This window comes from Eumetopias jubatus, unplaced genomic scaffold (assembly GCF_037043125.1).
Source record: "Eumetopias jubatus isolate StellerSeaLion01/CBP00866 unplaced genomic scaffold, mEumJub1_p1.0 scaffold_4, whole genome shotgun sequence".
Taxonomy (NCBI): Eukaryota; Metazoa; Chordata; class Mammalia; order Carnivora; family Otariidae; genus Eumetopias; species Eumetopias jubatus.
The window spans coordinates 3048828-3066199 of NW_028274810.1; the positions used below are offsets into that span (position 1 = coordinate 3048828).

At 42.8% G+C, this 17372-nt stretch overlaps 1 protein-coding gene across 6 annotated transcripts in view; it reads right to left on the reverse strand.

The window, feature by feature from the left end:
- Positions 1 to 1793: 1793 nt before the first annotated feature.
- The window catches only part of RPRD2 (regulation of nuclear pre-mRNA domain containing 2), a 99772-nt gene continuing 84193 nt past the window's right edge, over positions 1794 to 17372 (reverse strand). For 2 of the 6 annotated variants that reach the window (XM_088022289.1, XM_088022288.1), the window contains 5 exons: positions 16929 to 17211; positions 15357 to 15617; positions 12610 to 12810; positions 8066 to 8485; positions 6976 to 7163 (listed from right to left, as the gene is read on the reverse strand). In XM_088022289.1, coding sequence (XP_087878415.1) covers positions 7075 to 7163; positions 8066 to 8485; positions 12610 to 12810; positions 15357 to 15617; positions 16929 to 17211 — 1254 coding nt within the window. In that variant the 3' untranslated portion in view covers positions 6976 to 7074. Of the gene's footprint in view, positions 8486 to 12609; positions 12811 to 15356; positions 15618 to 16928; positions 17212 to 17372 lie in introns of all 6 variants that reach the window. The other 4 variants (XM_028088248.2, XM_088022287.1, XM_028088247.2 and 1 more) reach the window with 2 other exon arrangements.

Here is a 17372-nt window from a genome sequence, read left to right on the forward strand (position 1 = left end):
AGGAACTGGACGCTGTATCTCCTTTCTACCCATTCCAACTGAAATATGGAAAGGAAAATGCAAAAAGTTTCAAGTTCTCTTAGCTCCTCTTTCCCACAAATTATGCAGCAAAGGATTTGAGTAATTTGCAAAAATAGAGGGGACAGAACAGGGATGAGGAAGGAAGTAAAGTTGCTGGAACATCTAATTTGCTATGAACCCAACAGACTCAGGGCAGACTGGTTTACCCAGCACCCTTTTGAATCAAACAAAACCCTGCAGCCCATACTTGTTATCTCTGTTGGATACTGGTCACTAGCCCCTCCACCCACATCTGTATTTTCAACTTTTGACTCTTGTGTAACAAAGGGAGAGAAAACAACAAAATAAAATCATAGTGCCATAAGGTAACTGCACTATCAAATAGATACCAGCCTTCTTATGCCCCTTCCCCCAGACTTGTAACTAAGCATAAAATGTGCCCCCCCCACCCCCCAGCCCAGTTAGTCAGAAGCAATTTGATTCTTAGTTTTACAGTGCACTTGCTCCCTTCCTTTAAAGCATGTGTGCTTCTCCTTAGTTCTATAAGGGGGAAGGGAGAACAGGATGTTTACTTAAGAGCTGCTATCTCACTTGCGGGCGAATCTCTTGTGGCTTTGTCTATGCAGCCTCAGTGAGTTATTACTCAGCAATTGTGAACAGCAGCTGACCGGACTTGTCTATATAGTTACTCATAAACAAGTATGAGAAACGCCCCAATACCCCAAAACCCATTTGGATGGTGTTTGTGTTACTGTCTACATACACAGGGGGTAACTCATCCCTCTTATACAAGATTGGCTTAAATAAAAACAATTCCAGGGGATGGTTACACATTTTCAACATGCCCAGAAAGACGAATGTGGAAGTCTAAAAGCTGTTGCTTCCTTGGAGATGGAGAAAGAAATCAGTTGGGCAAGTCAAAGTTCCAAGAGGGGACAGGGAAAAAGGTGAGCCAGATTCCATAAGCAGCCAGTACAATTGTACACTCTACATACTGGGTGTGTTCCTAGGCTGCTATTTCTGAAGTGTCCGGTGACACATGCGTGTAGCTTCACGTAACGAAGGTTGCTATTTAGAGCCTTCTTCCCTGCCAGTGACCCAGGCAGGGTCAAGATGCAGTGACTCTCTCTTTACCCCTTAAAGCTAACATTCCATTTATTAAGCTTCACTGGAGTATGAAGAAGGGATGCGGCAAGACAAGGGGATTAAGTGTGGCTTATATATGATAGATTGCCAACATGCAGCAAGAAGGGTAGATGCGAGTAAAGAATTGACCAGAAGGAACCCTACCAACACTGCCTCCCCCAACTCTACGCTTGCTTTAAATCTATTTTGGGGAGGGGGACAGAAAATCTTAAGCAGGCTCCACACCAGTGTGGACCCTGATGTGGGACTCAATTTCACAACCCTGAGATCATGACCTGAGCCAAAATCAAGAGTTGGGACACTCAACCAAGTCACCTAGGTGCCCCCTCTACGCTTGCTTTAAAAATGCTTCCTCACTGAAAAATTGTACAACTTTTTGAAGACATACACAAATAATTATCCATACAATATATCCCACTTCATTACCAACCACTCCTTGAACATCTTGACTTCACCCCACCCATCACCCCTTTTCAAAATTTAATTACACAAAGGATCAAAGAGAAAACCCACAAGGTCATGGAGATCTGAGAGGCTCAGATTGCCTTCAGTGACACTGAATGCTTAAGTCAAAGGGGACACCTGGGTAAGATCAGTGTGAGAGGGGGAAAGTCAACCACACAACAAAGGAAACCATACTTTATTAAACTGGAAAACAAAAACATACTATTGGGGACAAAGATAAAAAAGAGAAAAGGAAAGGTTGGAAGAGAGCCAAGTGTGAGTGGTCACAAGGAAGGGACAAGACGGGTGGTCTGTGGTATCGGTGTGCCTCAGAGATGTGCAGGAGCAGACACAGTCCCCTCAAACCCCCTTGCACTTAGACCAAAAGCCAATACAATCAGATCTTCAGAGACACATCCAGGCTTCCTTTCTGCATCCTGTCGTTGGTTTCACCTTCAGCCCTGGACAGTCAAGTAGAAGGGTCTTTGCTGGAGAAAATTTAGCTTTTCCAACCATAGGCCTGCTCCACAAAGCAGCAGTTTCAGCTCCTGGAGACGTTCCCTCCTAGTTGTGCTCACCACAGAAGTCAGGAGCCTTTGGTCAAAGCCCCAAATCTCAAAGAAAAATGTCAAACCTTCAGAACTAGTTATTTTATTAAATGATATTAATACACATTTCAAAAGGATTTCATTGTCGTTGCCTCTAAAGCATGTACTTGTTTTGTTTTCCACACTGAACACGTGAGAATATCATCCAACATATCTAATTTTAATCTTAACAGGCACCCCCGCCCATTAAAAAAAGGGGGTGGGGGAGGAAAAAAGGGGAAAAGCAGTAATTTACAGCGGCTTCAAAACAATTAACAGCTGAAGCTTAATTCTGCATGAACCAGTAACTTCAGGATTGATAGTGAATATTCTGCAATTAGGAAGTCTAGCATATTCACATCATCTAGATAGGTTAGCTGTACCATGTGAATCACAAACATTGTATTCCTGGGATCGGAAAGGATAAAAGTCCTACTCTCTTGATCATTTTACCTTCCCTGGCATCAAACTAAAATCTATTTATGCTCATCTTTTGGGAGGGCAGAGGGGAGCAGGGAGAGGGCTCTCATCTAAGCTGACCGAAGAGTAAACTCTTATACAATACTTAAGGACTTGATTTCTGATACTATCACTGAATTAAGTGGTACCAGTGTATTCATGACACCCCCCCCAATTCTCTGTCTGTGATTTTACAGTGAGCACCAAGGACCATAGTAACAACCTCGCATATTCTGCTTTCATATAAATCATGTCCTTGCCAAGACACACTATATTATGCTTTCTTAAAAAAAAAATTGTTTATTATATTTTTAAACTCAGGTTGAAATACAAAAGTCAGAGCATGGGCACGGAGTTTTAAATCACAGACACAGAAAGGATAAAAACCCCTTGTTTCATGTTATGAATACCAGAATTGTCTTTTTGTTTCACTATATCACATATATACATTGTTGTCTTCATTTACTGCTGTAGACAGATTTCCTTAAAGTTAACAGCTGACAGTCACAAACAAGTCCTCACTTCCGTCCCGAAACAAACTCAATGAGGATTTTGTAGCTTAAAAAGCAAAACACCCTGCAAAAAAACCCCAACCCTTTAAAGTCCATCTTTTAAACTGTACAACAAGGTCTTCCTTTCATGTATTAGTCATCATGCTTTTGAGGACAATTACCCTGCCCCAACATTCAGGAAGCCACTTCCCTGACAACCCATTTTCTGATAAAATCAAATGGTCAGAGAGCCTTTTCAAGTAAACACTACTTTTAGCTTAAACAAGAGCAGCAGAAAGAATTCACATTCTTTTATTCTAGAATGAAAAACATCCCACTTAATTTCTGCAAAAAAAAAGTTTCAATTTTGAATCAATTAGAACTCTTCCCTCACCCTCCGCCCCCACCCCACCCTTACTCTTGATCACACTTTCCCCTAAACAAATGTCTCAGGACTCAAGGTAACTATATTGTTTCTTTTCTTTGCTACACTATATACCCCATCCCACACACAAGGTCATGGTATCATGCATTTTTGTGGGGAGAGCTACAGGGCGGAGAGGCTGGAGAGGGTCAAAGAACAGTTGACTTAAGACCAGAAATGCATCAGGAAGATGAAGGACTTGCAGCCTCCTAACCACAGAACACCTGGTGAGCCCAAATAAATAACATGGAATAAATTACACAAAAACTCCCAAACTATGACCACAACTGGTTTACGATGCTCTTTATCTGAAAAGCAAGTTTATTCTGACACAAAGAATCATCTTCTGTCACTACGTTGTCCACTCTCCCCCATCTTTAGTATTTCACTAGAGGACTCCAAAATAATCCCCATACTTCCTACAGTTAGTTCTATGCTCACTTGGAATAAAATATGAAACTTGCTAGGATTCCCTAAAAAACAAAACAAAAACCCAACCCACAACACATATTTTTTTTACTTATCTAGCTGGAGATTACCAGTGTGTATACCTTGGGGTAAGACACTAAATAATACAAAATAATAGTAAAGCAATCTTTGCTTTTCAGTATTCCCAGATAGAAAGTTATAAACACTCAAAGCGTACTGATTGTCTTTTTTCCCAGTACTAGTTGTAGAAATACAAAGAAGCCTTTCTTTCAGTTTGGGGAGAAGGAAAGCACACCCTTCTCGTGTAAAATGACTAAGGGCAGAAATTTTTATTTCCCATTGGGAGTGGAAGGTGAGGGTAAGACTTGAGACTTGAAATGTGCTGGCTGTAGAATGGGGTAAATCTGGACTTCTCAGGTCCTCCTGGTTCTCTGTAAAGGTAAGTACAGTGATACCCACTTGTCATTAAGACACACCTAAAGAGGTGTAAAGCACTGAAAGACACTACTGAACCTCTCCTTTGAAATACCAAGAACAGGGCTAAATACAGGACTAGGGCAAGGAGGAAAGAAAGATACAGGCCAACAGCTCCCTTTCCCTAGTAGTTAACCCTTGCTAAAAACCACCACCAAGTATCACTTACATTAGGGAGGCACCATGGTAAAAATGTCTACCTTTTACATTTAAAAAATACAGGGATAATACTTTAGTTGCGTCTTTGTATCAACTGTCACCTGTAATGACTTTCTTTCCGGCCAAAGCAGAAGTGAAAATTGAGGGAGAAAAAGTCAAGCAAGCAAGAAAGACACGAAGCAAGAGCTTGGAGCAAGACATCAAACTACCTCAGAAAGTCTCCCATTCTCGTTTATGAGGGATGGGCAGGTCACAGTGCACCGCTTACCGGTTCCTTTCTCTACTCTGTACTGGAGCTATACCTTATTTTAACCTGGAGATTATAGCCAGTCCCTGCTCTTTCATTCCAAGGATAAAGAATAATTTTTACTAGGATAGAATGAGATCTGTATCTCCCTCAAAGTTAATGATGGATAGTCCTTTAGAAGAGGCTGATTTTTTTTTTTTAATTAAGATTTTAGGAGAAAGGTAAAGAACCCAACTTCAGTATGTCTTTAAAAACAAAACAAACAACCTTGACAGGTCCATGGTCTCCCACCTATCTTCCCTTGCAACATCTTTTAGCCTGTCAGCAGCGCACAGAGCATACAGGAAAGGGGGCCACGCTGGTCACAGCAGTTACTTAATGGGAGAGAGAAGGGGACAGGAGTCCTTCTATTGACTATGTGATAAGCCAAACCCAAAATAACATCCCAACATTGCACATATTATTCTCTGTACTGATGGAAGTTTTATTTCAAATGTAATAATACTCTTCAATAAATGGGGTAAAATAAGATTTGTTTTCCTCCCCACCCCTCAAACCCCCAGCCAAGTGAAGTGGCTTTGGTTGTGTCTCTTTGCCCCCCCCCGCCTTAAAATACAAGTAGCTTGGGGAAGGTCGGTAAGTGCAGTGGGAAGGAGGACTGGATGGAATAGTGAAATGGAAGCATGTATGACTTTTTAATTTGGAAGGGAGGCCCTTTGTCATTAAAAAAAATAAATCAAAGGAAGGAAAACAAATAAAAACAACAATAAACCAAACTCCTACTTCCAATGCTCTCTAGACTGTTCAAAATGCTTTTCCCTTGGTTTCCATCAGTACCTGGGAGGGAAGAATGGGCGTTTTGGTGCAAAGAACGGAGGGCCCCTAGCAAAAGGTGGCCTGGGTCTCTTTAGACTGTGGAACGGGTCTCTGCTGAGAAAAGGTTCCCTAGGCCGAAAGTCTGGCCGGGGATTCCGCAAAATCATACCACTCCGGCTGATGGCGTCTCTGTGTGAGGGACCCAAGTGGGGGCCACTGCTGCTGTTGCTGCCTCCCCCACCTCCTCCTCCATGGGCTGGGCCCAGGTGCTCCAGAGAATGGGAGGGTAGGCTGAGGCTCTCTCGCACACGGCTAAGGCCAGGGCCGTTGAGGTCCCGTTGGGTGGGGCCCCCATGGTCCCTGGGTCCTGGGAGCACCCCAAAATGCTCAGCCAGGGTCCCTTGAAGGAGGGAACTATGGTCCTTGGGAAATACTGCCACAGCTCCCGCCACTCCGTGCTCTGCCAGTGGTGGGGCTGGGAAGGGTACAACCCCAGAGTGGTCAACAGGGGGTGGAGGAGGAGGTGGAGCAGAAAAGGGAACACCACTCCCACCACTGCTGCTATGTTCCCCAGGGGGTGGAGGAGGGGGTGGGGTGGGGAAAGGAACTCCGCTGTGCTCTCCAGGAGGAGGGGGTGGGGCAGCATGGGCCAGGGCCGCCTCCTTTGTGAAGGGGTTCGAAAGATCCACAGAGGGTAGATGAGTGGGTGCATCTCGAGAGAAGATACCACCATGATCCTTAGGAGGGGCAGGTGGGGCAGATGATGGCCCCACTGGCTCTCTCTGGAAGGGTGTCCCATGTTCCAAGGGGGATGGGGGGAGATGATGCTCAAATGTTGAGTTGAAACTGTTGGAACGGAAGCTGCCGACACTTTCCTGAAATTGGGGTGCCCGTTCCTTGTATGGTGCCGCTTTAAAGCCAGTGAGGCTTCCGCTGCCCCCACCCCCAAGGGATGCCAACTCAGAGGCACTTGAGGGGCCATTGTCAAAGGAGCTGCCTGAGGTGCTCAGATCAAACCAACCCACCCTTGAAGCCTCACGCCCGTGTCCTCTATTTCCCTTCCCAGGAACTCGGACAGACTCTACGGTCTGTATTGGCTCCCCTGACATCCTCCTATTGGATGCATTATGATAACCCAAGGTTTCTATAGGGGCTCCCTTCTCTTCGGTGCTATCAGGCAAGTCTAAGCAGGAGGAGGAGACTCGGGTTTCTATGCGGTAGTGCTCTTCTTGTTGCTGCTGATCAGTGGCTGTCAAGCTGGGCTGGGCGAGGTTTGAGAGACTGACACCATCACTTGAAGTGCCCTTGCTGGGTGCCTGGCCAAAATGCTTATCGTCTGAGGGCTTTCGGGAGGCGTTTTTAAGCATATTCTTAAACTCAATCGTCGACGTGGTGGAAATGGTGGGGGCCAGGACTTTCTCCACGCCTGGTGTGGGTGGGTGGCCCGTGGGAGCGGCAAGGGTATTCTGCGGAGAGAAAAGGGAACGATGTGGGACTGGGTGAGGAGGGTCTGGGTACTGCTTCTGTGGCAAACCGAGATGCCCAGTGGTAGACTGAGACAAGCTACTGTGGTTGGAGTCAGGGGTGAAAAATGAATCATTCTTACTCGGTGATGGTGACCGGTCAGACCCCGGTTCACTCCCTCTTATGCTGAAGGCACCAAACAGCCCAGGAGAAGAGGACAGACGGTCACAATTCTCACTAGAGTCCAGGAGGGCCCTTACAGATGGAGGGAAGGCAGACTTTACCCCAAATTCTTGGGCCCTGTGGCTATAACTGGAGAGGATTGGCTGGTATTCGGTGGTATCAGAAAGCTTGCTTGACTTCAGGATAGACTTGGCTGGCTTCTTCTCTAGGTTCATCATGGCAGAGGGTGGAGGCCCTGAATACTCAAAATCTCGGTAATCCTCATCTTCCTGGAAAGAAGTATCTGGATAGAACTTTTCCTGCGAAGAGTCCATCAGGGAAGATGGTCTCTCCATTCCATCAGAAGGCTGCTTATAGGGTGATTCACTGCCCAGGCCAAAAGGTCGGTATGTAGGTACAGAATTGGAGAGTTCCCGGGGATAGCTTTCCTCTCTCCCAGGGGGTGGTGATCTTGTACTGCTGGGTGTTGAGGAACCAGGGCTAATGATCTTAGAAAGCAGGGACATCGTGTCTACACTGCTGGATGTGGGCTTGTCCATCATCTCATCCTGGGTGGGTGTCCCACTCCTTTCATCACGCACAGGGGTTCCGTCAATGTTGTCGACTGACGTGCTAGTAGGGCCACGCTGGAAGTCTGAGGGGTGGCTTTCTGTTGGGGCACTGGACCCCAAGCTGCTCAGGATTGGGATGTTTAAGTTTAAGCCACTGAAACCAGGATTACCTTTTAAGAAGTTGTGGATCTTCATTTCCAGGCTTGGAGAGGTGGACTCGGACTCCAGCTTTGGTTTGGAGATCTCTGAAGATTGGCACATGGCAACTTCAGTAGGTGGGGCAGCAGGGTTAGTAGTGTGGGTTCCTGTAAACCCAATAGAGTTGGATGGGAGCTTAAAAGTAGTGCTTGGGAGCCCTGGGCTTTGCCCAATTGAGGCCTTGCTGGCTGATGTTGAAGAGACTTCAGAAGTTGATGAATTAGGAGAATAACTGAAGCTTTTGGGAATAAAGGATTGGGTATTGGAGGGCAGATTTCTTCCTTTTATGCTAGCGACTGTGGTGTTGGCAGGGGAAGCTGAAGTGCTCTGGGATGCAGCTTCACTGGCTGGGACTGGGTTCCCAGTAACACTTTGAAGTAAAGACGACAGGCCTGTAGAAACAGAGACCAGAGGAATTAAAAAGAACAACTGCCTACCTTACAAGAAAAACAATGTAGGCTAATCGGATATTCTCATTCATTCCAGTGGGAACCAAATAGACATTAAAATATGAGGCCAAAGGGAATCCACACCAAACAAGCAATGGCTAAATGTCATAGAAAATGCTGGACCTATTTCTCAACGAGAGCAAATTACTGAAATGTTTCTAGTACAGTCATCAAACAAGTCCAACATGGCACAATAAAAGGCAACAGGAAAGGGGAGATTTTAGTGTCAGAATCATTCATAGTTTAAAACAAGACAAAGCAGGAAAAGAAAGGAGGCAAAATTATCCTTAAAATAACACTTTAAGCTAGTATGTCTTAACATCTGATCTATGATACTATCTCTCTAAATGCAAATAGATATTCTGTCCCACCCTTCCTTTCCAGCCTCCACCAACTGTTTCTAATAAGTTAACATACACTGTTAATTCTCAAGAGAGAGATAGTGTATGCACATTGCTGAAATTTATTTCAACAGGGTCACTTTTTTCAAGCGTCCCTTGCTAGGCTTTGGGGAAACAGCGCTTTTAGCTATCATTTTTGGTTGTAAAATGTAGCAGTAGTAAACATACAAACACACACCACAAAGAATTACAAAGCTAGACCACCTTATAGCTTGGAAAATTCATGAATTATGCATCTACCCAGCTTGACACTGATGAGATTCAAACCTACTCACTGATAGACAAAACCTCAGAAGCTCTGAGAAAGAATTCTTTGGGGCAAAGGCTGAAGTCCACCAAAGCAAACTGCTCCTGTAGAAAATTTTTTAGAAAAATACTTGACAAAGAGATAAATAGGCGGTCCTATAAATTCAATCATATTTTGGAAAATTTACCCAATTTCTGGTGGTGACAGAAAACAGTATTTAAGAGGATACTTTAATTAATGTTTCTTCAAAATTTTAATTTTAATCCAGTATTTACTAAGAGACTTAAGCTCTGAAGAATTCTGACATCACTCCATCCTTGGAACTTTTTTTAAAAAAGATTTATTTATTTATTTTAGAGAGTAAGTTGGGGAGAGGGGTATGGGGAGAGGGAGAGAGAAACTTAAGCAGACTGCACTGAGCATGGAGGGTGGCATGGGGCTTGATCTCATGACCCTGAGAACGTGACCCTGAGATCACCACCTGAGCAGAAACCAAGAGTAGGACGCTTAACAGACTGCACCACCCAGGCGCCCCCATCCTTGGAACATTTTTAAGATTTTATTTGACAGAGAGAGAGAGCACAAGCAGGGGGAGCAGCAGAGGGAGAAGGAGAAGCAGGCTCCCCACTGAGCAGGGAGCCCGATGTGGGGCTCGATCCCAGGATCCTGGGATCATGACCCGAGCTGAAGGCAGATGCTTAACCCACTGAACCACCCAGGCGCCCTTCCTTGGAACATTTTTAACTGCCAAAAATTTCTATGTAATAAGTGTATAATTTTTGTTATCCAATATTCACTAATATCTGAATAATTGAAATATCGTTCATTTCAATTATCCTCTTGAAAAATAAACTCCACATTCCATTTCCGAAAAGTTCTCTGGCTACGTAACTTACCCCCACTAACAGTTTGATTTAATACTTAGTAGCCACTGTTCATACCAAAACCAGAAGTCCTCAAGCACTAGAATGTGATATATGATGTCACATGATTTTTTTTTTTTAAAGATTTTACTTATTTATCTGAGAGAGAGAATGACAGATAGAGAGCACGAGAGGGAAGAGGGTTAGAGGGAGAAGCAGACTCCCTGCTGAGCAGGGAGCCCGATGTGGGACTTGATCCCGGGACTCCAGGATTGTGACCTGAGCCGAAGGCAGTCGCCCAACCACTGAGCCACCCAGGCGCCCTGATGTCACGATTTTTTAAAAGACAGTTCCGCGTATCTTTCAGATATTGTGGGATGAAATCTTGTTAAGATAGACACTACTCAAGATTTCTGGTAATAGGTGAGATGGTCTCTTACACTAAACCACTAAATATTACTTTTCTTCAGTCTTAACAGGCTATACTTTATGGCCCTTGTGCCCACTGAAGTTGTTCTTCTGTGTTGAAAACCTATCAATAATAGCTGTGGGTGACACAATCAGAGATTCTAAGAGATTCCTTTTACAGTTTTTTAAAAGTCAAGAATTCTACTTTCCACAAGAAAATGGAAGATGATGAACTACCCTGTTACTCCACATAGGTTGTTTTCTGGGGTCTCCAGAAAAACATTCTGTCAGAACACACCTAGTTCTACTCAAATTTTGCCTGATGAGAAAGTCCATAAGACACGGTACAATAATCTATTGAAAGGAAAAGCTGTAAATGTTATTATACCTATATAAGAGACTAATAAAAACAAGTGAATTCAACATATTTACTGTAACTGTAGGATGGTGACAGAAGCAGGCCTAGAAGGGAGAAATCGTAACCATGCCGATCCCTCCAACTAATTATCTCTAAAATTCATACTATTAGATATGCTGTAGTATAGCATTAATCCTTGATTGCTGTTGCCAGTATATGGTAGCTATGGATTACTATTTAATAGCACTGAATTGTGTGTAACAAAAATCTTCTCTATCTTATCTAAAGGAGAATTCACTATAATCTAGTCCTTGGCTGATCCACTTACAGAAGAGTTTAGGAAATAAAATGAAAAGAAACCTGTTCTGCTCTAGATTCATATAAAGCAGGGTTTCTCAACTTTAGCAGTACCAGCATTTGGGGCTGGATTATTCCTTGTTGTGGGGGCCGTCCTCTGTATTGTGGGGTGTTTCACAGCATCCCTAGGCCTCTACCCACTAGATGCAGTAGCACTTCCCCACCACCCCAGTTGTGACAAACAACAATGTGTTCAGACACTGCCAAATGTCCCCTGGAGGTTCCTGGCTGAGAGCCTCTATACAAAGTTAAATTGCTATATTGAAGATACTGCTCTGGTATCTGTAATTCATTGCATAATTATATTTAGGTGCTAAATAAAGACTGTGTTGGTATCTGGAAGGTTGGAGAAGAGAGAGCAGGTAAGCCTTATGAAAAAATGTTAGAAGCAGACAGTTTTAGACAAAGAACAGATAATTAGCAAAGCTGAACAGAGAGGTTCAAATAAGGTAGAGATTATAGGTAGGCGAACACAAAAAAAGATGTGCTATACCTATAAATAGAGACCTCTATAAAACATCAGGACTTTAAGAAAATTGTCTCATAAGATTTTTTAAAGATTTTTTTATTTATTTGAGAGAGATTTACAGCGAGGGACAGATGGAGAGGGAGAGAGCATGAGCAGGGGGAGTGGCAGGCAGAGGGAGAGGGAGAAGAAGACTCCTCGCTGAGCAGGGAGCCCAATGCGGGACTCGATCCCAGTGCTCTGGGATCATGACCTGAGCTGAAGGCAGATGCTTAACCGACTGAGACAGGCGCCCTCAGAAGACTTTTTTTTCTTTTTTTTAAGATTTATTTGAGAAAGAAAGAGAGAAGAGGAGAGGGGCAGAGGGAAAGAGTCTTAAGCAGCCTCTGCGCTAAGTGCAGAGTTTGACTCGGGGCTTGATCTCACAGCCCTGAGATCACAACCTGAGGCGAAACCAAGAGTCAGACACTTTACAGACTGCATCACCCGGGCGCCCCATCTCATAAGATTTTTGATAGGAGACTGACCTTTCTTACTATCTTTAGCTTTGGTTAACACTAAAAATGTAAACCTCAATATATATTATAAGAGCTGGAATAAATGCAACCCCCAGGGGGTTGGGGGGGGTCATGGTGTAGGTGAAAGAACACTGGACTCCAGTCAAAAAAACTGGCTTTTAGTCTCAGTTCATCACTGAATAGATCAATGTGTGACCTTAAGCAGATCACATCACCTCATTAGCCTTAATTTTACCTGGAAAGGAGGGGATTAAACTAGACGGTATTAAGTCCCTTTTAGCTTTGACATTTTATAATTCTATTAGTGCCAGCTTATAGATGATACATAAAAAGAAGATAATAAACTGTACTATACATTCCATGGCTTTGGATTCTTCAGAAATGGAATCCAGGATTAGGCCAGAGGCAAACACTCACAATTCAAGTCCCTCTGGCATATGTCAGTTTACCTTGCAGTGCTGGGGCTGACTGTGTCTGGGTTTTGGAAAGAGCAGACAGAATGCTCTCTGGGGTGATCTCCACCTTTGAGAGGATATTTGCCAGAGGATTGTGAGATGTTGTCGGGGCAGGTGCAGGTGTTTTCAGGCCACTGCTAAGGTTGCTGGGACTTGTAGGCGTTCCTGGAGACGGTCTTGATGCAGGACTGACCCCTGGTGGCAGAAACATTAACTCAAGAAAATGCGATTCAAAATGACCGGTAAATTCATGATACTTTCCACTCAATCAGGAATGTTTCTGTGACAGATCCACAAATAAGGCATATCATGGCTTGTACAAAGGAAAAATTGAAAATTAGATTAAAATCTGCTTCTGTCGACTTGGAACACCCCTAAAGTAAACAAGTTTTTTTTTCATATGTATTTGTCAGTTTTAAGAGCCAGTAGAAAGAAATTTAGGGAACGTATTTTTTTCTCTACCAAATGTAACCTATACCTCAGAGTCCTGTAGGTGCTCAGTAAGTATTAATGGCTGATTACGATCAGAGCCATTACAATTGTATAACTCGGCCACTGCATAATTCTATGTGATTAATACATTGCTTTTAAAATGGCCTTTAAAATGAGGTCTATTATACATCTTTACATTTTAATTTTTTTTTTAAGTAGGCTCCACACTCAACATGGGGCTTGAACTCACGACCCCAAGATCAAGAGTCGCACCCTCCAGGGACTGAGACAGCCAGGTTCCCCTACATCTTTATATTTTTAAAACATTGGGTTAAATGTTTTTTTTTTTAAGATTTTATTTATTTGACAGAGGGAGACACAGTGAGAGAGGGAACACAAGCAGGGGGGAGTGGGAGAAGCAGGCTTCCCGTGGAGCAGGGAGCCCGATGCGGGGCTCAATCCCAGAACCCTGGGATCATGACCTGAGCTGAAGGCAGACGCTTAACGACCGAGCCACCCAGGTGCCCCTGGGTTAATTTTGAATAAAAGTATATAAAAAGAAGAGAAAATAATTTTTGAATGACCAAAAACATGAACAAGTATTTCACAAGGAAAACCAAATGGTAAACAAATGAAAAAGTTTTAACCGAATCTTAATCAGAGATGTAAATTAAAACAAATGACTCTTTTTTTTTTTTTTTTCCCAGAGAGAGTGGGGGCAAGAGGGGCAGAGGGAGGTGGGGAGAGAGAATCTTTTTTTTTCCTTTAAAGATTTTATTTATTTATCTGACAGAGAGAGACTGTGAGAGAGGGAACACAAGCAGGGGGAATGGGAGAGGGAGAAGCAAGCTTCCCGCTGAGCAGGGAGCCCGACGTGGGGCTGGGTCCCAGGACCCTGGGGCCATGACCTGAGCTGAAGGCAGATGCTTAATGACTGAGCCACCCAGGCGCCCCAGGGAGAATCTTAAGCAGGCTCCACGCCCAGTGGGGAGCCCAACGTGGGGCTCTATCTCACAACCCTGGGATCATGACCTGATCCGAAGAGTTGGATACTCAACTGAGCGAACCAGGTGCCGGATTTTTTTTTTTTTTTTTTTTTAAGTAATCTCTACACCCAACATGGGGCTTGAACTCAAACCATGAGATCAAGCATAGCATGCTGGGACGCGTGGGTGACTCAGTCAGTTAAGTGTCTGCCTTTAGCTCAGGTCATGATCCCAGGGTCCTGGCATCGAGTCCCACCCTGGGCTCCTTGCCCAGCAGGGAGCCTGCTTCTTCCTCTGCCTGCCGCTTCCCCCGTTTGTGCTCTCTCTGACAAATAAAGTCTTAAAAAAATAAAAGCTGCATGCTTGGGGCACCTGGCTGGCTGAGTCAGTGGAGCATGAGATGCTTGATCTCAGGGTTGTGGGTTCGAGCCCCAAGCTTGATGTAGAGATTACATGTTAAAAAAAGAGAGAGAGAGAGTTGGATGCTCTACTGACTGAGCCAGCCAGCCATCCCTAAATAAATGACTTTTTAAGACCGAATGTGACAAAGTATTAAAATAAAACAAAATAGTGTTATAGAGGTTGAGGAACAATGGGAAGCTTGGACATAAAGTAGTACATTTTTGGTAATCATTTTAGTTTTAACATGAAAGGACTAAAAACCTACATGTTCATTTTTTTGCCTTTGTCTTTTAGAAAAGTATATTTAAGTTTTTATAAAGAAATTAAATAATTGGGATTTTCTTCAAAATAATCAGTATCGGGTAAGGCATAGCAGAAACAAGACTGGTCATGTGTTTCTACTGCTGAGGATGAGTGATGAGTACATGGGGGTGCTCTACTTTTATATATTTTCATTAAAATCGCCATGAAGGAAAAAAAAAAGCCCTATATACTCAATCATTTAGGAAAGGTTGTGCATAAAGTTTAGCATCAAGGTTGTTCATTATTCTTTATAATAGTGAAAAACTGGAAACATACCAGATGCCTACCAATAGAGGCTTAAATAAATTCATATACAATATACTTCAATTATTGAAAGAAAAATTATTGTAAATATTTAATGTACCAAAACATTCTCTCTCTCTCTCTCTCTCACACACACACACACACACACAGGTTAGACACAAGTGGTGTCCTCTGGGGTAGCAGGACTGCAGGTATTTATTTTATTCTCTTATTTTCTAATTTTTCTATAATGACCATATATTGGTTTTATTTTTTGATTTAAAAAATTACTTTTAATTTAAGAAAAAAACAGACTGATGGCTCAATTAGAAAGATGAAAATAAGCTTTTTATTCTCTTTATGGGGTTTACTTACCAGTATTTTTCATGACTGATGTTAGGCTGCTAAGGATAGAACTGATCTTTGCCAGATCCACATTAGCCAGGTTTGGCAAAGCCAACGCTGGAGAAGGGGACAGGAGAGAAGTATTCACAGGCTTTGGAAGAGGTGGGGTTGCTGTCATGGTCACAGGCACTGGGGTACATGAAGAGGCCTTTGAGATACTTTCTGTTGGCTTCGTAGACATAGAAGTAGATACAGCTGACTTCTCCACGGGTTTTTCCTTCCTGTCCTCTACTGTTTAAAGAAAAGGGGTGATACTGCATTACTGCTTTCCACACTCTGCTTCCAGTAGGAGGCATGTTGGGGGTGTAAAGCTCCTGATCTGGGGGTATAAAGCACTATGCTTTAGAGAAAAATCATTCGCGTCATGATTTTTAAATAAGTCACACTCTTTATGTTCCTTCTCACCTTTGATACCTGCTTAAAATAAATTTCCCAAATTCATTTTTTATCTTTTCAAAGATTTCTTTGCATTTTCTTAGCGCTTGTGTATTAAATTTGGACATTTCTGGGGTCATGTTATTACCTGGCACACATCTGTGTTTAGTAACGACATTCATAGGCGTAAATTATCCTCTCCTTTCTTTTCCATTAACCTGAGAGCTTTCGAAGACACAGAAACTCTGTACATACTTCCTTGTATTTTTCTTTGACTTCCTGAAATTGGCCTAACTGGGGGATACAATTATAGGCACTAACTTGAAACTGCAATAAATTGCCTTTACAATATACTCCTTTTAATACTTTAAAGGCCATGCACTATATATGGAGAATGCATTAAATTCAACAGAGGTCCAACTGCCCAAGAAGAATTATAAAAGCTAGGGGTGTCATAGGAACAATGCACCGATCCAGGTTAATTTCGTTTGTGTGTGTATGTGTGTATGTTTGTAATTTCTATACCCAATGTGGGGCACAAACTCCCGACCCTGAGATCAAGAGCCACATGCTCTACCCACTCAGCCAGGTTAATTTTGAAAGCATAATTAAGAAACTGTGGCTTTGGAATCTTGAAGGCCAAGAATGACAGAGAATAAGTATTCCAGTATAAGTGCCCCTCCCTCTAGAACAGTGCTGTTCAATAGAAATGTACCTCAAGCCACACAAATTTAAATTTTCTAGTGGCCACATTTAAAAAAAGTAGAAATGGGTAAAATTATGTATTTTATCTCAATATCTCCCAAATATTTTCATTTCAATATGCTATAAATACAAAAATAATTGAGATATTTTTACTTTTTTGGGGTACTAAGTTTCTAGACTCCCCTGTGTATTTAATTAGGGCACATCTCAAGTTGGACAAGTCATATTTCAAATGCTCAATAGTCACATGTAGCTAGTGGCTACCATACTGAACGGACCAGATCTTGAGCAATGATTTTTAGCCCATGTGGCATACCAAATCCTGAACCAGGATAATGATACCTCGCTGTTCTAATCTTACAAGGATTGAACTATCTTTTAATACCAACCTGTGATACATTCATTGGTGGGAAAGCAAAATAGATAAGGAACAAGTTGCCTATTAATCGCATAAGGACATACCAATGATTTTTGACCCATCATCTTCCACATCTGAGAGTTCCATGTCTTCTACATCACGATTATCTGTCACAGGCTCAGGTGTGGCAGATTTCTCACTCTCCATGGCTGGTGACTGGGATTCCTCACCTCCCATTCCCTGAAAAGGAGACTCAGAACCAGTTGGAGAAGGAGCATCCATGCTTGGGGAAGGGACTGGTGATTCTTCAGGATCAGGAAGGGTTGACTTCAATTGATCCAGCTTTTTCTTTAAATTGTTCACTCGATTAGCGAAGGTTTTATATGCCTAAAAGAGAAAAAGAAGAGTTATTCCTCTGAGAAAAGGACCAAGATGTTACCATTTTGACTTTGACCAGATTTCCTCATTATTATTAACTATATCCCTGGTACAAAACAAAACAAATTATCTGTCAAGCATGGAATAGCTTCCAATCTCTGCTTTTTGTA